We start from the raw sequence: 22,854 nt of genomic DNA, 5'->3' as shown, positions 1-22,854 counted from the left end.
CAGCACCCATTCCAGATCAGACCGATACTTGCAGCCGTTGTGGCAGGACCTGCCTGTCCGGCATAGGCCTCGTCAGCCACCAGCGTGCTTGCAGAAGACGTGGATGTCCTTCCTAGATCTTCGTTCGCGAAGCCAAGTAAAGCCATGATGAGGATATGCATTTTTCGATTTAAAGCTTTCGTGACTGCAGGGATTCATCTTCTTGGTTCTTTCGGTAAAGTCACGTAGAAGGGAAATAATAAAATAATAAAAATAAAACTAATAATAAAATACAATACAATTGTAGTTATTTTATTATTTTATTATTTCCCTTATACGTGACTTTACCGAAAGAACCAAGAAGATGAATCCCTGCAGTCACGAAAGCTTTAAATCGAAATTCAGATTTAGATTGTAATTCTGTTAATAAAATCCGTGACGTCATAGGCACTCAGCCCCGCCCCCTCTCCAGCCCTGCCTCCTGCACCCCCCCCTCCCGCCCAGATCCCGCCCGTGGGATTATCAACGAGATCTCGCGAGACTTGGACGAGTGCAAAAGCGCGCCAAATCCAGACTGCTACTACTGCTCCCTCTCGCGCAACGGCGCCCGTGACCTCCTCACCACGACTGTGACCTCTTCCTGACCCCCGTGACCTCCTGATGCCCGTGACCTCCTCACGCTCAACGTTGAGTAAGTGACCGACTCGGACGACTGCTCCGCTCACTCGCTTCGCTTTAACGGAGTGCTCCAGATACTGGACGTCTTGTGTGACCACCACCCCCCCCCCCCTCCATTTAATTCTATAAACTTCATATTTTTTTGTGGTAAGTACGGTTAAGGTTGATTAAATAATGAATATGCGAAGGGGGCCGGGGAGGAATGTTAACATTTTAGGCCCCGAATGTACTGTACCCTCGTGCTGTTGTGTAAACATCGCCGCTGGGGAGACAAAGGCGGCCGGGAGTGGTCTTGGCCACCCACCCCCTCGTGTGCCGTTCTGGCCTTCATAGGTGCTACTCGCTAACAGCACTTGCCCCTACAGTGTGTTAAGGCTATAGGGGAGATCTTTGTGTGCCTCGGTGCGGTGTGTAAACATCGTCACTCGTGTGCCGTTCCGGCCTTCATAGGTGCTACTCGCTAACAGCACTTGCCCCTACAGTCTGTTAAGGCTATAGGGGGATCTTTGTGTGCCTTGGTGCTGTGTGTAAACATCGTTACGAGGGAGACAAAGGCGGCCGGGCGTGGTGCTGGCCACCCACCCCCTCGTGTGCTGTGCCGGCCTTCATAGGTGCTACTCGCTAAACAGCACTTGCCCTGACAGCCTGTTAAAATGCTACACGTGAGGATCTTTGTGTGTGTGTTGGACGCCCCTCTACTACCACACGTGTTGTTATACAGTGCGTGTACAGGCAACCCGCGCCACGCGGGGTCTTATTTGGCCATACTTCACCACGCTGGTCCGCGCGGGGTTATAAAGTTCGCGGAAGCAGTGTTGCCACTCGTGCGGGTTCGACCCGGAGAGTCGGGGAATGGAGCATCTATTCATGGTGGCCAGGGATTATTGATTTGTACCCCGAGGTGTGGTAACGCAATTGCCTTGAACGTTTCATTGCAGTTTACTGAACAGTTGGAGAGAAGCTGCAGCAGCAGCTGGGAGCATCAACAGAAGAAGCAACTGGCACAGCAGCAGGAGCAACAGTAGCTGAAGAAGCAGCTGGAGCATCAACAGCAGCTGCAGCAAGAGCAGCAGCAGGTGATCCGGGGTGCAAGTGTTGAGGTGCAACAGAAGACGCAGTTCTTTAGTAGGGGCGGAATGCTAGCATTTATTAAGGGTTAATAACCGGGAACTTATAACGGCTTATGCCTAACAGTTGGCAACGTAGAATCTCTCCCCAGGGGAAAAGGTACTGGGAGGTACCTAGCGCTTCCCAGGCTATTTGTGCTCTTCCCTCAGCACCAACCGAGGGGCAGAGGTCCCAACCGGGTATCCGATACCCGTACCCTACCCGATACCCGTACCCTACCCGCTACCCGGCTACCCGTACCCGGCCGGGTACGGGTAGCCGTTTGCGACCCTGGTGCGGCCGGGTACGGGTACGGGTAGGCCGTGAGTCAATGGTGAGTAATCGTTTGTCACTCATTTCGGGTAGGGTACGGGTACGGGTAGGGAACGGGTACCCGTACCCGGCCTGGTACCGGGTACCCATTTGCGACCCTGGTGCGGCCGGGTACGGGTAAGGAATCAAAACTCGTTTGCGACCTCTGCCGAGGGGTCATCCAACTCGGTTAGACGGGTGAAGTAGCCCCCCGTACCCCTGGTACTAATTCTCCCTACCCCGGGGGTCCGACTCCCTCAACTCTCTCCGATCCTGGCCCCTCTGGACGACCCCCCTTACGATAATTGTTTTTTTACCCTTTTATCTGGCAACAAAACTGACACCTTTTTTTACAAGGAGTCATGTTTGCATAGACCACAATACCTGCAGTCGTAATGCAAACAAAAAACATAACTCTGATAATGTATGCACTGTCCTTGAAGTTGACACCATGTGAGACTAGGCTCTAAGGAAAGCTGTCTCGGGTGTGGACCAATCAACTTCAAGGACAGTGCATACATTATCAGAGTTATGTTTTTTGTTTGTATTATGACTGCAGGTATTGTGGTCTATGCAAACATGACTCCTTGTAAAAAAAAAGTGTCAGTTTTGTTGCCAGATAAAAGAGTAAAAAAGACCCCCCTTACGTCACGGGTTCCCCTTATATATCCCCGCGTAACATGACGTCATCACTCTCTGTCTCCCAGAGTGACATCTCGTCATCCACTACTCATCTACACAAGGATGATGCAGCGAGTGTCCCGCCTGGCGCGGGAGGTGGAGCGTCTGGCGAGCGAGCCTCCACCCGGCGTGTCGTGCTGGCTCTGCGACGAGGCGTCCGGGGAGCTGCGTGCTCGTAAGTACCCGCCACGTCCCCCCTACACGTTGTACCGTGCCGATTGTAATCATCGCTGTCATGCAGAGGATGTGGCTCGGAGGGTCGGTCTGAGCGCTATGACAACGGCAACCCGCTGAAGGTGGTGGCATTGAAGCCAGCTTGTAGCGGCCTGTAGTTTAAACAAGTTTCGCCAAATTCGCCGAGTTGATGGTCTCGGCCTGGTCATCGGTAAATGTACAAAACCCATTGCGTTTAAATTTGGTTCAGAACTTAATTTGGATAAATTCCAGCTCTTGAAAATTGATGAACATTACTCATGTGGGAGAATGCTACCAAAGTGCATAACTTTGACCACGCTAGAAGTATAGGCATTGGCTGTGTGCTCAGTGCTACTTGAAAAACAACAGGTAACTTTAACGCGCAATAAAATTCGAAACCATATTGCCAAGTTGAAAATGTTCACATCTAGTGTCCGATTAGTGCAGCTAAGCTACAATGACAGGTTTTATTGTATTCTCTGGTTCATAAGCCACTTTTTTTCCTGTATTTAAATGCAAAAAATGTGGCTTTATCTTATAATCAGGTAGCTGAGTGTGACACCAGATTCTTGTAACTACACAGGGCTCAAACTTGGGGACTCGTCTTTTTTGCGTTGTGGCCAAAACGTTGTGAGAATTGTATTTTATTATGTTTTATTTTTATTATTTCCATTCTACGTGACTTTACCGAAAGAACCAAGAAGATTAGCTACTTCGTTCAGCTATCATTTGTGGCCAAGTCACTTCTGCCTGGTAAAATTAAAAATAGTTTATTTTTTTATTTAATGGAAGTTGTGGGTCGTGTCTTGCCCAAGGGGGGCCATACGTTCCGCACCCATGCCCTGGCCGACATGAGTGCCCCTTTGAGGTGATTGCATCACGTGGGTTGTCTCAGCTTGGATTCGCATCTTGTCTCCATCTAGAGATCTTGGGAGGTGCGGGCACTCCCTACGAGGAAGGCATCTTCAGCTTGGAAGTGCAGATACCTGACAGGTAATGGACATGCTGGGAGCAGGTATATAACAAAGGGACACTTAACTCCATCACAAAACTAATCTGAAAAAATACATTGTTTTATATTAACCCCTGACTTCCACCCCTCTTCCATTATATTCACTATTATGGAGTGTTATGGACAATAATGGGGAGTGTGGTTGTTGCAATGGTTTGCCCCATGTGCTATGAACCTGGCTACCTGAGTTTGATTTCCCGGCTTTAAATGAGAACTGAACCAGTTCTGGGTCCTCAAAGATCAACCTGCAATAAACACATTCCTGTGGAGGGAGCTGGTAGGAACGTTGGGTTGCTCGGTCAATGGCCAGGGTCAACGGCGGCGTGGTGTATTCCGCAAATATGCCTGACTGTGAGGGCGGGCACAAGCCGGCGTGTGTAGGTTAAACATTGAGTTTTATAAGGGCACCACGGGATAACCAGCCCCTCCCCACCCAGCCCCAACCAGCCCCTCCCCACCCTCTCCTCCCCACCCAGCCCCTCCCTGTGGGCTGGTGTTACCAGGAGGTTCCTACCAGTACCAGCATGGTGGAGTAGTATTGTCAAACAACCTCCACAACCAACGGTGGGGAGCCCATCACCCAGAAGTGCATGCAAGAGGGCCATACTAGAATGCTTTTTGTGATGGTTTGTTGTCTGATTAGCACGGTTGGCTACGTACGGTGCAAAAGAAGTTCAACACACACACATAATCATTTAGTATCGTCAGTTGGTGTACGTGATTAATGCGCTGGTTTTTTTTGTTCTCATCTGTGTGCAGGTATCCATTTGAGCCCCCAAAGGTGACGTTCCTGACGCCCATCTATCACCCGAACATCGACACGGCCGGCCGAATATGCCTCGACATTCTCAAGATGCCACCTAAGGTGCTTATTTCCCCCAAGGTGCCTTCACACTCGCCTGGCTCTCTCCTAATTAAACAAAGGAATGTATTTCGGAAAGTGCCTTGGTGCTGCATATCCTCGTGTTGATGTGGGGAACTTATGGCCTACAGGCCAAATAAGGTTCGCGATTTTAATTTGGCACGATCCGCGGTCACGCGAGGCGTATTAATTTTAACGCATTTATTCTATAACGCCGAGGTTTATGTGTTAATGTTGTGGCCCACCATAGACCCAATAAAAAATAAGAACATTTTAAAGATTGTACAGCGGTTGTGCGTGCAGTGAAAGATTAAACGCATTTGTCAACAAAACGGCCTTAGAAGGAAAAAAATAGAAAAGCCCTCTTAACGACGGTAATTGGTTCCATGAAACCGGTCGTTAAGTGATTTGGTAGTTAAGCGAGTATAGGAAATACATGTTAAAGGCTTAATGCGTTCCGATAGCATCAAAGGTTACCTTTTTTCACCCAAAAAACGTACTTTATAATATTTAAAACAATTGACATTAAAACATAAAAATACTAACAACATTATAAACATATTAAACGAAACATGGGTAATCAATGCATTAATTAATATACACCGATGAATGGTCGGTAAGCGAACACATTGGGCTCCATGAAGGCCTGTCGTCAAGCAATTAGTCGTTAACGGGTGGTCGTTTAAAGGGGTTCTACTGTATACTCAAAGAATATATGTAAAAATAAATAAAAGGCGACATTTCGATACCTTTCTAGCCTTGGCTAACATCGATGGCGAGTGACATCTGAATTTGTCATGACCCCCTTCCCTAGTTCGACTCACCCCTAAAACACATTCCTGCGGAGGGAGCTGGTAGGAACGTTGGCTTGCTCGGTCAATGGCCAGGGTCAACGGCCGCGTGGTGTATTCCGCAAATATGCCCGACTGTGAGGGCAGGCACAAGCCGGCGTGAGTAGGTTAAACGTTGAGTTTTTTAAGGGCACCACGGGGTGACCAGCCCCATCCCACCCAGCCCCACCCTCCCCACCGAGCCACTCCCCACCCAGCCCCTCCCTCCCCACCCAGCCCCTCCCTGCACGACGGATGGACACAATAATCCCCTGTGAGCTGGTGTAACCAGGAGGTTCCTACCAGTATGAATACCGTTGTCAGTGTGTAAACGTCAGCACTGAGCAGGCCATAGGTGGCCAAGCATGGTGGGGTCCACGCCACCCCCTCGTGTGCCGTGTACTGGCCTCCAACAGTTGCTCGCGAACAGCACTTGCTCCAACGGGCTGAATGGCTTGAGGGGGGGGGGGGGGTTCGTCTGTTTCTCTGCTAGGGCGCATGGAGGCCCTCACTGAACGTGTCCACAGTCCTCACATCCGTGCAGCAGCTGATGGGGGAACCTAACCCGGATGACCCGCTCATGCCCGACATCGTACGTACTACTGTCCGTCCAGCGCCTTTCCCGGAGCCCTCCTCAACGATTAAGTTGGGGGGGTGCCGGGCAGAGGTCGCAATCGGGTACCCGATACCCGTACCCTACCCGATACCTGGCTACCCGTACTCGGCCGGGTACGGGTACCCGTTTGCGACCCTGGTGCGGACGGGTACGGGTAGGCCGTGAGTCACTGGTGAGTCACCGTTTGTCACTCATTTCCCAACGTCTTGTCTCTTCTCACAATTCAAGTTCCTAGAATCAACCCACCCGCGCCTGCAACATGGCTTCATCCCAGAGGTCACAATCGGGTACCCGTACCCTACCCGATACCAGGCCGGGTACGGGTAGCCGGGTATCGGGTAGGGTACGGGTACCCGGTTGCGACCCTGGTGCGGCCGGGTACGGGTAAGGAATCAAAACCCGTTTGCGACCTCTGGTGCCGGGTGGCCCTGTACTCAAAACTAAACTGCAGTAGACTCTCGATTATCCGCGCTAATGACGGGGAGGAACGACTGTGGATAATAAACAAAAATCGCGGATAATACAAAAATATGAATTTTCCGCGGATCTCTATGCCAAAAACGAACTATTGACCGATCGATAATGCGCGTGCTCGGTGACAACACTTTCCTGCTCCCGCGCAGAGGACTTTGCCCACTAAGTGGATAGCAGAGCCACGCCAAACAAAATTAAACTCTGCCCACTGTTGTAAAGATACGCAAGTACTGTACTGTATAGGCGATAACGTGGATTTCGGATTAACCGGAGCACATATTTGTTCGGTTTAAGCACGTGACTTGTAATAAACATGTCAAGAATAACAGTGTATAACTGTACTCTTTGGGTCTTTCGGTAAAGTCACGTAGATAGAAAAATATGTTTTTTAAATCACGACGTTGCGATCGCAACACAAGCACTCGTCTTCAGGTGAAAAAATACAGCAGGCGGACTTCTGAGGCAGGAGAAATATAGCGAGAGAACTACTGCAACAAGAGGTCATATTGGTTTCAGATGGGTACAACTCAAGGGTAAGTGGGCGGGGATAGAGATGGAATTTACAAGTAATATTCCTTGGCCATTACATTGCTAGAGATTAGCATGTTAATGTGTTAATGTAACCCCACGACTACGGTGCTGAAGTAGTCATTGTAATCTCTAATACAATGGCTCACCTGAAGACAGACGCTTGTGTTGCGACCGAAACGTCGTGTTTTATTTGATTATTTTTTCTATCTACGTGAAAGAAAGAACCAGAGAGTATGGATTCCTGCAGTCATGAAAGCTTCAAATTAATATTGAAATATCGATTATCAGCAGTTAACCAAATGATTAGAGATGAGAAACAGAGACTTAATATTGACTGTTGAGAAAAGTGGGTTTGGGCAGGCCGACATGACTAGGAGGGTTGACAATCGATGGACACGAATGATGGTGGAATTGCAGCCAAAGGAGGAAAATGCACCCGAAAGAACGACTAGCGAGGAGATGGATCGATGAGATCAGCTCATGCGCAGGAGCGAGATGGATCGGGGCATCGCGGGACTCTGAAGGATTGCGATGACGTGTGGGGGAGGCTGATGTTGGTGTAGTCTGAAACAGAAACCTTCTGATGGCGCGTTCTGTCTCCGCCCGTGCACCTCTTCCAGTCGGCCGAGTTTAAGTACAACAAGCCAGCTTTTGTCAGCACGGCCAAAAGCTGGACACGGAAGCATGCCATGGCAGAGAAGGTGAGCCCTGATGTATGTATGTTCAACTTTTTCACCGCACGTAGCCAACCGCGCTCATCGGAAGTGCGGGGTGGGGGAGGAATGACGACAAACAACACAAAAAGCAGTTCTGTGTTAATGTAGTCGGAATGTTCATACTTTAGTCTAGGCCAGTGTTCATCATTGCAAGGCCCACGGGCCACTGGTGGCCGCCTGGTGGCCTTTAGTGCGGCCCCTGACTTGTTGCCTCCCCCCGACATGTACATATGTGAAAACACCTCCCATCATCGTGCTGTCAAACCACTATGGTTTCAAATGCGTGGTGACCCTCGCACTGATGGTGTCTTATTGGGGAAAAGTGCCCCCCCCCCCCTCTGAAAATGTATGAACAGCACTAGTTTAGTCGATGACAACACCGTGGAATTTTAGTCAAGCCTTCGTCTGTGGCTTTCATGGAGTCAATCTCGTCTGGGTACAGTTTTGGTGTGGAGGGGCACGTGTTTACTCACCCTCTCCGTCCCTCCCAACTATCGGGTCCACCAATCCGTGAACTTGGTAAATCTTTTACAAATACATATATATCTAGTTTTTGTTCTTTTAACTATTTTTTTTATTACCAGGTAAGGCCCACTGAGCCATGCAGCTCTTTTTCAGAAGCGGAAATGTATTCTCAAAACGCACGTCAATTCTAAATGTGGAGGGAAAAACCGGAGGACCTGGAGAAAAACACTGGTCAACAAAAAAAAAAAATTGTGGCCTGGACTTTTGCAGCTGTTTTAGACTAATTTTAGGGTGCTGATTCCAAATCTGATCTCAGATTTGCTCTATCACATCTCATTTTATGCTATCGGCATACCCCATTTTCATTGATTTTACCCGAAATTAACTCTGTCACTTATGATTGCAAGTTGTTGCGAGTCAGTGACTGCTTTAGTGTTAAAATATGGTGCTGTATTTTTAGGATAGTGTGTTTATAATATAATTTTATGCAGATATCCACATTTATGTAATATTTTTCTTCTGCAGTTTTTATTGAAAATGCAATATTTTATATCTCAAAAACCTGATGTGATAGACAAAAACTTATGCCAGATTTGGAATTAGCACCCCAAAAATACCTTAAAACCGTTGGAATACCTTATGCCAGAAAAGTGTGTTGGGGATAGAGACCTGCAAACTCCAAATGTACAGGCATCAGGATTGACATCGACCCCACGACCTGTATGCCAGGCGAGGTAATTAATATCTCGCCACCACAGCGCCCCATATTTGGTCCTAATGGCAGCAGTGATGGCCGATGCGCTCATTAACACTCACGCGCTGTTGTTGTGGTGAGAAGGTTGAGAAGGCCACGGGAGGAGACATCGACTGGGCACCTCAGAAGGCCGTACCTTTGTTGAGGGACGACAAGAAGCAGCCCTCCGAAGACGAGGCTGGACATCACGAAGCCAAAAGAGTGCGGCTGTGAGCCCGATCACCTGGCCGCCTGGCTCGGTGCACAATTGTCAAGGAATCCTAGTCACCAAAATTGTGCCCATATTTGGATTTTTATGAAAGATTGGTTATATTTGTTTAGCTCTCTGATGTGTTTTGTTGCTCGTGCCACGTGTTGTTCAGCATAATGTCCGACGTTTCGCTGCAATGGGCTAGGAGCTTCTTCAGGGACTGCAAATGAAGAAGCTTCCAGCGCATGTTGGATAGAACGCCGAACAACAACTCAACAACACATCGGAGAGCGACACAGGAGCATGACTGCAAAAACCTGAGCGGTATCTTTTTTTATTTGCGTGTTCTTTTTTTGTCATCACAGTCCAATGGGATGGAGCAGTCGTTGAGTGGTTGGTGTGCTGCTGCTGCTGCTCCGCTATTAACCTTAGTGCAATTACCAATTAACAGTTTTTAGTTTAGCCAGGGTGAGAACTCCAGACCAGAGAGAAGTCTAATTTGTGAGCGGGATCTGCGTCGCCAATATGGCAAAGCAAGATATAAAAAAACAGCGAAATAGAAACCCATCAGAACCTGTTGTACGCTCCCCTGCCCCAACACAATCTCCCTCTTCCAAGCACCTTCACAATCACACTGACCAGCGTGGTGAAGTATGGTTAAAAACAAAAAGCCATGACGGACATAATATTGAGATGCCTTCATCCACGAGCAGATTAATAATTTGCAGAATTTGTGTTTATATTGCAATTGTGTTATTGCAGCTGCATGCAGCAAGCAGTGGCATCAATCCTGTGGTCATAATGTTACCACCAGAAATCCGAAACGTGCTGAATAAAAAATTAACCCGTAAAAACAAAGTTTTTCACTATCAATCCTTTATATGCGTGGCGGCTAGAGTCCTCTCGTCCTCTGGCTTGAGATGGCTGCCACCTATGGGTCAGATGATTGCCTGCCACCATTAAGCAATTGGTAATTAAATATAATTTTTTTTTTCCTAAAAAGTAAAATTTTGGAAAAAAAAATTCACGAAAATAAATTGTCACGCACAACGAGTCTGCAAAATGTCAGCTCGATTGGATCACGGGAAGTGGGTTAAAAAACGACCGAAAGATTTGCACGGTCGTAAGCGCGCAAGCAAGCAAGTGAACTTAATATAAAGGATTTAAAAATAAACACCTGGCAGGTCGCAGCGTCCTCTTCCAGTCTGATTAGTGTGGCTAAAATGCTTGCGGTGATGTCTAAATATAATTTGCGCATACCTGTCAACCCTACCTTGTTACAGACAAATTCAGAACTTACTTCTTGGTTCTTTCGGTAAAGTCACGTATAAAGATAAAATTATAAATTAAATAACAGCTATTATTTACTTTATTGCTTTATCTTTATACATTATAAATAAAGTAATAGCTATTATTTATTTATTATTTTATCTTTATACGTGACTTTACCGAAAGAACCAAAGAGTAATTCCTGCAGTCACGAAAGCTTCAAATTAAGATTCAATTCAGAACGTATTGGTCGCCCCGTGCCCTTATAAATCTCAACGTTCATCCTGCAGAGTCCCATCACAAGGGAGAAACACACAAATAGACAAAAACTTTTATTTTTCTACTCAATTTGCCTGTACAAGAATACAGGTAAACCGTATGGGTTGACAGGTGTGTGTGCGTGACCATGTCAGCGTGGTTGCGTGTGAAATGAGATCGCCTTATGCTAACCCTCGGCAATAAGTTGTACGAATGCAGTGTGTATAAAGTGTTGTATGTGTTTTTTAATATTAAATCATCCCACGTGTAACTTTTTTTTTATCGTCTTAATGTTTATCGATTCGTAGAAGTTAATAAAATTATAGCTTGTGTTACGTATTGACTTTTGTTTTTTTTGTGATAAACTTACAACATTTCATATCCAACCTGACCAATGAACCAAACTAACGCACTCAGTGCAGTATTTGTGCATGGTGTAACTCAAGTTCTATATCGCAGTTCACATTTGCAACTTTTCCTTTGTTCATGGTGAGCTTGGATATGCAATGCACTAGTTGGTCGGATAGCCCTCGAATTATGAACACAATTCGTTCCTGAGACCCCTTCGTAAGTAGGACGGTTTGAACGTCTGAACACAGTAATTTACTGTATTTAAATGCCCACACACCAACATTGCCAGCACAAGGCTGACTATCTTGCGGAGGATCGCTCCGCTGGACAAAATAGTGCCACGGTTAAATTGACAAGTGAAAGTTTGTGTTTTAAGTCCATGTTACTGGTAGGAACCTCATGGTTACACCAGCCCATAGGGGATTATTGTGTCCGTCCGTCGTGCATCAAAGGAGGGGTGGGGAGGGGCTGGTCACCCCGTGGTGCCCTTATAAAACTCAACGTTTAACCTACTCACGCCGGCTTGTGCCCGTCCTCACAATCGGGCATATTTGCGGAATACACCACGCCGCCGTTGACCCTGGCCATTGACCGAGCAACCCAACGTATGTGTGTTGTAACTTTCTGACCTGTCCCTACTGGACATATGTGGGAAAAGAGCGTGTATATCTTATCGGATTCCTCCAGTGTAGATACATATTCTGATTGTAATCTGTGGAAAAAGAGCTGTAAAACTCGTCGCATTCCTTCAGTATAAATATTTCGTTTGTGATCTGTGGAAAAGGAGCATTGTAGCTCATCGGATTCCTCCAGTTTAAATAATCTGATCTGTGGAAAAAGAGCTTAGTATTCTTTGGGTCTTTAGGTAAAGTCGCATGCTTTTGTTGCGATCGAAACGTCGTAGTTTTTTAAAATGTATTTTTTTAACCTATCTACGTGACTTTACCAAAAGACCCAAAGAATATTAATTCCTGCAATCACGAAAACTAAGTCAAGATTTAAGAGATTAGTAGCTAAATAAATATAAAGATTTTATTTTATTTTAGTTTTCATTCTATTTTATTTTGTTTATGTAATTTTTCACCTACGTGACTTTACCGAAAAAAACCTAAGAGTATGAATCCTTTCAGTCACGAAAACTTAAAATCTAGATTTGAAGCTTTCGTGACTGCAAGGATTCGTATTCTTAGTTTTTTTCGGCAAAGTCACGTAGGTAAAACATTAAAATTAATAAAAGTAAAATAAAATAAAAATCACGACGTTTCGGAGGCAACACAAGCTTCCGTCTTCAGGTGGAACCGTCACAGCCACGACAGCTGTATCAAGTAAATGGGAGATTGCAAGAGCTACCACTCCGTTATTTTGGCCCGTGCCTCCGTTTCTCTCCATCTCCCCCTCCCTCCCCTCTCCCCCTCCCTCCCCTCTTCCCCCTCCCTCCCCTCTTCCCCCTCCCTCCCCTCTCCCCCTCCCTCCCCTCTTCCCCCTCCCACCGCTCCCCTCCCTCCCCTCCTCCGCTCCCCCTCCCTCCCCTCTCCCCCTCCCTCCCCTCTTCCCCCTCCCACCGCTCCCCTCCCTCCCCTCCTCCGCTCCCCCTCCCTCCCCTCTCCCCCTCCCTCCCCTCCTCCGCTCCCCGCTCCCCTCTCCCCCTCCCTCCCCTCTTCCCCCTCCCACCGCTCCCCTCCCTCCCCTTTCCCCCCCTCCCCTCTTCCTCCCGCGCCCCGTTTGAATTTTCCCGCCAAACGCGACCGCAAACCGCCGCGCGCGGTGCGAGTCGGGAAGAAGCCGCCCCCCCTCCCCTCAGCGGTTGCCAGGCAACGCGAAGCCTCAAGCGAGCGGGGCCCTCTGTGTGGGGACGGCGCTCGGCCTCTAAGCAGTCGTTGTTTACATTTTAAAAGTGAATAAAAAACCCCCAAGGAAAACACTAAACGACGAAGAAACTATCGATCGCTATTTCGTTATTGTTGAAGACTCAAGAAGGCGCCCGCCAACTGCGAATCGACAACGGTGAGAGCGCCGCGTTGAATGAAGGCTGCGTGGTGATGACTAGGCCGCGTTTCGTTTAAGCCAAAATTTAAACTTTTTGTTGTTGGCGGTATCAAAGTATAAAAACATTCATAATAGGAGGGGTTTTGTTTCGGGTGAGATCGCGTAAATATAAAACGTGTCGTTAAACCCACCACCACCCGACACAGACAATTAGTAAGGTTTAACACGTCAACAGAACATGCCAATTCGTTACTAGTACAGCACAAGTTGTAAATGTTGTGGATTTGCTCTCCTACACACCGGTGGTGCTGTGTTAGTGACGGAATTGGCCACGTTCTTTCTAGATTTTAAGTTTTCGTGACTGCAAGGGTCCATACTCTTTGTTTTTTCGGTAAGTCACGTAGGTGAAAAAAGGAAAATAAATTAAATCACTTGATACATCACTTGATACAGAAATTTTGCTGTGATGGTTTCACCTGTAGACGGAAGCTTGTGTTGCCTCCGAAACGTGTTGATTTAATTTATTTTCCTTTTTTTTATGTACGTGACTTTACCGAAAAAAAAAGCGTATGACCACGTTCTGTTTACGTGACAAACCTTAACTAATTGGCTGTGTCGGGTGGTGGCGGGTTTAACGACACATTTATAAGATCTAACCCCCCCCCCCCCCAAAAAAAAAAAACCTATATAATGTATATTGGTCGCGAAAGCATCCTACATATTAAATTACGGGAAAATAATAATAGGTTTTATCCTTTGTCAATAAAACAGGGGTTAAGATGTTCAAACACCAAATAGAATCAAGTACTGCATGAACCTACACACAGCACTTGTGAACATGCAAACAAAAACCATGCTCTGATAATATATGCATTGTAATTTGTTTATACTGTATTATGTTTTCCAACGATAGCATCTTTGTTTTCTTCTCGATTTCAGCGTGTCTCAGATCATGTTTTAAATTACATTTCTGGTTATATACATCGATACTACTCCTTTACCCACCACGGAGATCCTCTTAAGCTTAATAGTTTCACCACTTTATTGTACTATTTGTGTATGTTTACGGGTTGTGTACTTTTAAACACTCTTTGGTTCTTGAAGTCTTAAGTTCATTCGTATCATCTTCATCACATACCTGCCAACTCGCACGGTTTACCCCGTATTCTTGTACAGGGGAATTGAGTTTTCAAGTCCATACGGTGCACAGCCGTTTTAATACGGGTGAAGTATTGGAAAATGACGGCAGGAAACTCCTTGACGGGAACACACTTCTTTTATTAAATCTTGACTTGTAACAATACAACGCGTGGCCTCTCTTCTTCACAATGCGCTTCTCTTGACTCTGGATTCTGTGCTGCCGGCTCTCTGTGCCTCGTGTAGACTCCGCGCCTCGGCTACACTCCTCTCTCGCCTCGTGTAGACTCTGCGCCTCTGCTACACTCTCCACTCGCCTCGTGTAGACTTTGCATCTCTCTCTCTGGCTACACCGTATGCATACTCGGCTCGTGTAGACCTTCCTCTCTCGCTGGCTACACCGTATGCATACTCGGCTCGTGTAGACCGTTCTCTCTCGCTGGCTACACACTATACATTACTCAGCTCGTGTAGACCGTTCTCTCTCGCTGGCTACACACTATACATTACTCAGCTCGTGTAGACCGTTCTCTCTCGCTGGCTACACACTATACATTACTCAGCTCGTGTAGACCGTTCTCTCTCGCTGGCTACACACTATACATTACTCAGCTCGTGTAGACCGTTCTCTCTCGCTGGCTACACACTTATACCTTACTCTCCTCTACTCTCCATTACTCTCCTCTCCGGGCTCTATCTCTGCACCTTCGTCTTCATTCTTAGATGGTTCCACTTTTGCCCCCTGCTCCTCTGTGCATCACCTTATATACCCCTTCTTCCCGGGAGACGGAGCGGATGCGGACCTCAACGTCGGCACCGCTCCTCAGTTACCCAATCCCCACGCGCTATCCCTACGATCCGGTTCCGCTCAGCGCGTGTTTCCACTCCCCGACCAATCACACCGCGCTGCTACCCGATCACTCCCTCTGGGCGCGTCACCGGCACACAGCCAATCAGCAGCACTACCCCCCCACCCGCGCACTGACGCCTGCTCCTCCCCGTCAGCGCGCGTCACCACACACACACCCGTACATACGCGCTGGCACACGACATATACACCCAGCGCGTATCACCACTACACGGGCACAGAAAATGTGTTTGTCTATTTGTGTTTCTCCCTTGTGATGGGGATTTTGTAAGATGAACGTTGAGATTTATAAGGGGCACGAGGTGACCAATAAGGTCTGAAGTGGTCTGTAATAAGGTCGGGCACTGATAAGGGGTTGACAGGTGTGTAGTGGTGAGTGTACTAGTGGTGAGTGTAGTAGTGAGTGTACTAGTGGTGAGTATAGTAGTGGTGAGTAGTAGTGGCGAGTGTAGTAGTGGCGAGTGTAGTGGTGGTGGTGGTCTATTTGTTTGTGTTTCTCCCTTGTGATGGAACTTTGTAAGATGAACGTTGAGATTTATAAGGGCACGGGGTGACCATTAAGGTCTGAAGTGGCCTGTAAACACATTCCTGCGGAGGGAGCTGGTAGGAACGTTGGGTTGCTCGGTCAATGGCCAGGGTCAACGGCGGCGTGGTGTATTCCGCAAATATGGCCGACTGTGAGGGCGGGCACAAGCCGGCGTGAGTAGGTTAAACGTTGCGTTTTATAAGGGCACCACGGGGTGACTAATGATGATTACTACAAGGTCCTTGAATGGTTCTGGGTTAAGGTTCAGGATAAGGAGTAAAGGGTCAGGGTTGTTAGGACCTCTCCATTTTTTCTAACCCGTTGTCTGCGGGGACAGTGGTCAAACCTCTGTTCAGTGAAACCAACTACATTCCCCCACCTTGCCCACACTGCAGACGCTTGGGGCAATGCCAACCTGCTCCGCGGACGGCGCTGGGGCTGGCAGGGGCGACACGGCGTCTCTGCTGAGCGGCTGTGCTGCCGGCGCCGGCGATGCCACCGGCACCGCCGGTGATGGGGCAGACTCCACGGACTCGCTGCTCTCCGCCATCTACCACAGCAGCTACGCAAGCCAGGACGAAGACGTGGAGGAGGACGGGCGAAAGCCCCGTTTGGCACGGTGTGGCCGGGAGCCAAGGTATGGTTGTTGTTGTGGTAGTTCTCGTCTCTCTTTAGCTTCCCACTGCCTGGCAAAGGCCTCCCCCATTTCCTTCCATTCCTTTGCGGAGTTTGTTCCTGTCCAGTATTGGCAAATCTGTATGATTTCATCTCACCGTGTTTTCTGTTGTGGATAGGTCACGGCTTTTTTGAGTCCACATATTTTTAATCCGCCAAGCACCAGCCAGAGCACTATCGTGATTTGCATAGTTTGCTTTTGTAGCTTTCTGACACGCCCCTACTGGACCTCTGTGAAAAAGTGCTTCGTAACCCATTGGATTTCTCCAGGATAAAGATTCCGATTCTGTACGGTGCGGTGGGCGGGGGGGGCGCGTGCAGCTCCCGTCGGGTGCAGGCGGTGGCGACGACCCACAGCCGGGATCGGAACTTCCCCAAGCGCAAATCCTCCCCGCGGGGACCTCGTAGAGAGGGTGGCGGCCCCCCGCCTGCTGGACTGTCGGCCTGGGAGGATTGGCTCGTGAGGAAGACTGTGGAGGAGCGGCGACAGCTGGAGCAGCGTGCACGAAGCGTAGGAGCGGGGAGGGAGGGGGGTGCCATTGGTGGTGGTGCTGGAAATTATATCTGGGAGTATGCCACGGGGGCAGACAGTGGGCATCTAATTAATTCACCCACCTCGGTGAAGCAGAACAATTAAGAGTTTGCGATTTTAATCAAGACATTTGTTATTTTTTGCGTAGATTTATTTTTATTGTCTTCGAGTTTGCCTCGTTTGTACAGTTTGTCCCATTAGCAGAAATGTAACAGGAGCGCATAATTTGTATACCATTTGCGTAAATACAAATAGATTCATTTTCTTGGTTCTTTCGGTAAAGTCACGTAGAAGGGAAATAATAAAAATAAAACAATAAAATAATTCTCACGACGTTTCGGCCACAACGCAAGCAGCCGTCCTCAGGTGAAGACCAGGTCTGTCGGGGAGACAGCGTCATTCAGATTATGTTTTATTTTTATTATTTTATTATTTCCCTTCTACGTGACTTTACCGAAAGAACCAAGAAGATGAATCCCTGCAGTCACGAAAGCTTTAAATCGAAATTTAAATACAAATGGATTCTTATGCAATTCAATACGTGACCTGGTGCATTGGCATTGTCTGAACAATTGATAGCTACGTTGACTCGTGTGAATGCACGAGTGCTGCATTGTCCAAGTGTCGTACAAGAAATCCTGTCTTGACACCACCAACACCGTCCACCTCTCTTCCTTCGCAGGAGCGGCACCGCGAAGAGAAGCAACGAACTGAAGAGGAGATCAAATCGGAGAAGAGCAGGAAGACAGCGGAGCGCGTGCACGAGTGGATGAGGAATAAATTGGAGCAGGTGGGATACGGCACAGGAACCAACAAAACTAAAACTAATCTCTTCTTGGATCTTTCGGTAAAGTCACGTAGAATGGAAGTAATAGAATAAGAAAAATAAAACATAATAAAATAATTCTCACGACGTTTCGGCCACGTCGTGAGAATTATTTTATTATGTTTTATTTTTATTATTTTATTATTTCCATTCTACGTGACTTTACCGAAAGAACCAAGAAGATGAATCCCTGCAGTCACGAATGCTTTAAATCGAAAAATAAAACTAATCTATTTTTATTTTTACTGGATAAGGCCAAACTGAGCTATACAGCTCTTGTTCAAAATCGACCTGGCCACGTTTGATAGTTCAACGTGGAAATTTATAGCAGCCAGATTATCAAAACGCGTGATGTTGATTCTAAATGTGCAGTGAAAAACCGGAGTACCCGGAGAAATATCCACGCGACCACGGGGAGAGTGAACATGCAAACTCCAAATATGCAGCAGGCGTCAGGGTCGGGATCGAACTTACGACCTCCTGTATACCAGGCGAGGTAGTTAACATTTTGCCACCGTGGCACTGAAATCATGTGGGTCCTGTGCGGGCGGGCGGGTTACGAATTCGCGGGCTGCAACGTCACGTCAGCCACCCCCCGCGGTGTGCTCAGTTGCAGCTCGAGGAAGAGCAGACGGAGCGCAAGGAGCGCACGAAGATGGAGGAGAGAGAGCAGGAGAGGCAGAGGATCTTGGAGAAGGCGCACGAGAGCTACCAGCAGTGGCTGCAGCACAAAGCCGCGGCCGAGAAGGAGAAGAAGCAGAGGCAGCAGGTGCGGCACACTCGCGCACTCCCTCCGCAACGCAGCCCCACCCCGCCCCGTTCCATCTCCACAACACAGACCACCCTGTTAACTCTCCACTCCGCCCGCAACACAGACCACCCTGTTAACTCTCCACTCTGCCCGCAACACAGACCACCTCGTTACCTCTCCACAACACCGACCACCCTGTTGCCGTTCCACTCCGTCCACAACACAGACCGCCCTGTTAACTCTCCACTCCATCCGCAATACAGACCACCCCATTACATTCTAGATTTGAAGCTTTCGTGACTGCAAGGATTCATACTCTTAGGTTTTTTTCGGTAAAGTCACGTAGGTAAAAAAAGAAAATTAAAATGTATAAAAGTAATAATAGAAATATTTTAAAATTTATAAAAGTAATAATATAAATATTTTATTTTATTTCTATTATTACTTTTATTAATTTTAATTTTCTTTTTTTACCTACGTGACTTTACCGAAAAACCCTAAGAGTATCACCCCATTACATCTCCACTCCCTTCACAACAGACCACCCCATTACCTTTCCACTCCCTCCACAACACAGATCGCCCTGTTCACTCTCTACTGCGTCCGCAACTCGGACCACCCTGTAAACTCTGTACTCCCCTTCACGTGTTCTCCACTCAGCAACACAGACCCCCCCCACTCCATCACCTCCAGTCTACCGAGATCTGAAGAGAAGGGGGCGCCAGTCGTGGTGATTTTGTAACTTTTACTTCACGAAAATTAAAGCATCGAGTCGAAACCCCCCCCCGCCCCCCATCCAGGAGGAGATGGAGCGGCTGTCGGCAGAAAAACGCGAGAGGAGGGAGAGGGCGGAGAGGGAGTTTCGGGAGTGGCTGGAAAAAGCGAAGACGAGACCTCGGCCAAAACGCGAGTGGCCGCTGGGCAAAGGAAAAGGTGAGGGGGGTGGGGGCGGGGACGGGGGTAGTGGTGGTGACCTCACGCGCAGTCACGCCGAACGCCTGAGTCGGCGACACAACCAGCACCCGAGGTTTGAGAGGGCATCAGTTAACCATCATAGCTTCAGAGCATTCAAGTCCCCGGGGGGGCACGAGCTGTTTCGACGGGTTACAATGCAGGGCAAAAACCCTGTGGGTTTTTTTTTTCCCTTGGTGCATTCGTATTTTAAATGTTAATTAAAACGTACCGCTCTTCGTTGTGTTTGCATTGTAGCCGCGTGATGTTAACCATCGCTGGGGTGCCACAGTGGCTAACTGTTAACTGCCCCTCGTCTGGTAGACAAGAGTTTCGTGGCTTCAATCCCAACCCTGATACCCGAGTATATTTGGAGTTTGCATGTTTTCCCTTTGGTGGTGTGGATATTACTCCTGTTTTTTTTGGTTTGGCTGCTATAAATTTCCACGTTACAAGCACACTTAATTGAGCTAACATTTGTGATAGTCAGGTCGCTTCTGTCAAAGAGCTCTATAGCAGCTCAAGGCCTTATCTGGGACAATTCGGTTTCGGTACCGAAAGTTGGCAAATGGCCTCTTTCGGCATTCTTTCGGTTTTGGCCGAAAGTAAAAATTTTATTTTTGGTGTCGGCCTAAAGTCAATTTTTTACTTTCGGTTTTGGCCGAAACCAGAACTTCAGTTTCGGTCGGCCTCTATTGAAAACCAAGTTTTTTTTTTTAACATGTAGCACCCCCCCCCCTCCCCACCCACAGGCACCTACAGCAACGCGGGCTACCCGGCGCCCAGCTTCTACAACCCCGTCCCCTGGAAGCCGATCCCCACACCTCCCCAAGACGCCGTCTGCCCCAAGTCGGCCAAGGGGAAGAAGGCACGGTGCTCCAGCGCCCCCGCCGATAGGCGCGGCGTACCCACTGCTGCGGGCAGACCCGGCGCCGCCAGACTAAGGTCCTAGAACTCCGATTCCCACCCATCGACCGACAGCCCGACCCTGTAGCATGAAACTAAAACTATTTATTTTACCAGGGAAGGCCCCATTGAGCTATATAGCTCTTTTTCAGATGGGACCGGGCCACGGATGAAAGCTAAAAGTGGCTCATCGCATGTAAATATATAGCAGCCAAATACTCTAACACGTTGATTCTAAAGGAGGGGAAAACCGGAGGCCCCGGAAAGAAATCCATGCGACCACAGGGAGACATGCACACTCCAAACATACAAGCATCAGGATCGAACCCACGATTGCCTGTATACCAGGCAAGGTGGTTAACATCTCACCATGCAGGTGCATTGTACTCACCCTGTAAGCTGTTGTGGTGAGAGTCAGAGGGCACGGCCCGCTCTGGGAGTTAGAGATGTCCTTCTAGAGCAGGGTCGGCGACCTGCTGCTCCAGAGCTGCATGTGGCTCTTCCAGGGACTGCTTCGTGACGTTATTTGAGGAGCACCGTCTCGGTTTCACCACACAGTGCAATTGCATTTTTTAAAAACCAAATTCGAAGAAATAAAAAAGTCCTTTCTTTTGGTTGCGGACCCCTATGGGCTATAGCTGAGATTACAGATGGAATTTCCTTATGCTCTCATTTATCCGTTGCCATACTACGTGCAGTACCGAAAAACCCTAGTTTATCATGTTTAACTAAACCACACGATTGTAATATAATTGTTAATTCTACGCAGCCCAGTACTGACCCTTAGTCGTTCCATCAGCACAAAGCAGCATGTCACCTTGTTTTGTTTTAGCCACACATCCACTTTGGAGGGTTGTGTTTGAACAGCCACGATGCCCACAGTAGCTGCCACCCCTCGCCGTCAAAGGGGATTGAGACTATTGAGACAGACCCAAGGGCTCTCATCGCGGTGGTGTGCGGCCAATAGAGGTGCATCAATTCGTATTGATTCTTAAGCTCGCCAAACATGCGTCAAATGATGTCTGTGCTGGTTGTGGGGTGGGTGTGTACAAATTGTGGGTACACTAATGGGTTATTTTACAGACACTACAATGTTCAAAATCGTTTCGAATATCAAATCGTGGCAATTCATTGAATTTCCGTGGAGGGGCGCGGGACTGTTGATTAGCGTGTAACATTGATTAGCACGGTTGGCTACGCGCAATGCGAAAGATGTTCAACATACATACGCACAACGCAGATGGGCCTACACCTCCAGCCTGCAACTTTATTGGATGTGGCGCGGCTACATGAGGCTGACTGCTTTGACACAAGACTGCAAACGATATTAATCTGTCGCTGACAGAGGGTGACCCCTGCCTGTACGTGTTGGTGTGTTGTTTGCCCGCCAAAGGTATCTCAAAAAGTCTTGTTCAGCCATTCGTTCATAAAATGTTGCCACATTCCCGATGTAACAGATACCGAGGGATTGAAATGCCTGAAATGGCACTTCTATTTTAACTTAATGGTATTTTTCTTTCGTGCAGAATGTTTAAAAGTTACTTTTGGCCCATCAAAAATTCTCTACAAGTTTTTTTTTTTTACCAGTTTGCCAAACAACCCTTACAGTGGTAGCTTGACGATGTGACTAATATAATGAGACTTCAACAAATGATCAGCAACTTATTCTGGTGCGGGTTGTTCCATGTGACCGCCCCCTTGTGTTTTCGGGGGTTTGTACCGTGTCCTTGGATACGATGTCCAACATTTTGGCATCGCAGAGGACAAGGCAGTACACATCTGGGAGCTTTTTTGTTTTTATTCCCAGTCCTTATACAACCGTGGACACACTTAGATCAACAACAAAACAAAAAAACTCAAACTGGGACCCTTGAAATTAATAAATGTTTTTTTTATTATCAACTGGCACTTTCGTCATACATTTTTTTGTACACATTTAAATGAACAATTGGTAATATCTATACGGTAAGTCAACGCTTCAGGAACGCTTTATAATCCCTGCTCATCCGTGGCATGACGTGGGCGAGGCGGGCGGAAGGGTGTTCTCCTGCGCACTTGCAGCCTACGGGTGATCGGAGCGAACCAGCCATTGCGAGCGCAAAAGTAGCGCAAACTTGCCAGCCGACCTCTCGTTTCTTGTAAACCGATCCAGCTTCACAGTCCCATCGCGCGAGAGAGAGAGAAACGGCCACTCTTGGCAAAGTGCTAGCGCTTGCTGGTGGTGGTCCTTGCCTTGGTGATGGGGTGGGGGACTATTCATCTGTCGCAGCAGTCCTGCAAAAACCGAGCCCTCCAGAGCAACTTTTAACACAACAGGTAAAGTGGAGCCATGGTTACCGTCTGTAGCAAATACTGAGAGTTCACAGCATTTCTCCTCCGTTTTGCATTTTTTCCGGGTTTTTTTTTAAGTTTCACG

At 47.8% G+C, this 22,854-nt stretch overlaps 2 protein-coding genes across 5 annotated transcripts; both read left to right on the top strand.

Moving 5' to 3' along the window:
• The first annotated feature begins 531 nt into the window (after positions 1-531).
• UBE2T (ubiquitin conjugating enzyme E2 T) lies at positions 532-11,264 on the top strand. Of its 2 annotated transcripts, none has more exons than XM_078619676.1 (8): positions 532-670; positions 1,596-1,733; positions 2,784-2,932; positions 3,876-3,945; positions 4,724-4,829; positions 6,150-6,248; positions 7,898-7,978; positions 9,297-11,264. In XM_078619676.1, the coding sequence occupies exons 3-8, from the start codon at positions 2,821-2,823 to the stop codon at positions 9,423-9,425; spliced, it is 597 nt and encodes a 198-aa protein (XP_078475802.1). In that variant the 5' UTR covers positions 532-670; positions 1,596-1,733; positions 2,784-2,820; the 3' UTR covers positions 9,426-11,264. The 2 variants fall into 2 exon arrangements, with proteins under 2 accessions (XP_078475802.1, XP_078475801.1); XM_078619675.1 differs by having other exon boundaries at positions 7,898-7,990; positions 9,297-10,260.
• Positions 11,265-13,069: 1,805 nt separating this feature from the next.
• Positions 13,070-22,340, top strand: CCDC34 (coiled-coil domain containing 34). 3 transcript variants are annotated; one of them, XM_078619730.1, is made up of 7 exons: positions 13,070-13,284; positions 16,193-16,434; positions 16,743-16,983; positions 17,687-17,794; positions 18,447-18,599; positions 19,382-19,514; positions 20,285-22,340. In XM_078619730.1, exons 2-7 carry the CDS (start codon positions 16,205-16,207, stop codon positions 20,482-20,484), a joined length of 1,065 nt encoding a protein of 354 aa, XP_078475856.1. In that variant the 5' UTR covers positions 13,070-13,284; positions 16,193-16,204; the 3' UTR covers positions 20,485-22,340. The 3 variants fall into 3 exon arrangements, with proteins under 3 accessions (XP_078475856.1, XP_078475855.1, XP_078475857.1); XM_078619729.1 differs by having other exon boundaries at positions 18,441-18,599; XM_078619731.1 differs by having other exon boundaries at positions 13,071-13,284; positions 16,794-16,983; positions 18,441-18,599.
• Positions 22,341-22,854: the final 514 nt, after the last annotated feature.

This window comes from Lampetra planeri, chromosome 64, assembly GCF_965212315.1.
Source record: "Lampetra planeri chromosome 64, kcLamPlan1.2.h2, whole genome shotgun sequence".
Classification (NCBI taxonomy): Eukaryota; Metazoa; Chordata; class Hyperoartia; order Petromyzontiformes; family Petromyzontidae; genus Lampetra; species Lampetra planeri.
The sequence above is the reverse complement of the archived record's forward strand: the minus strand, read 5'-3'. Positions and strand labels throughout refer to the sequence as shown.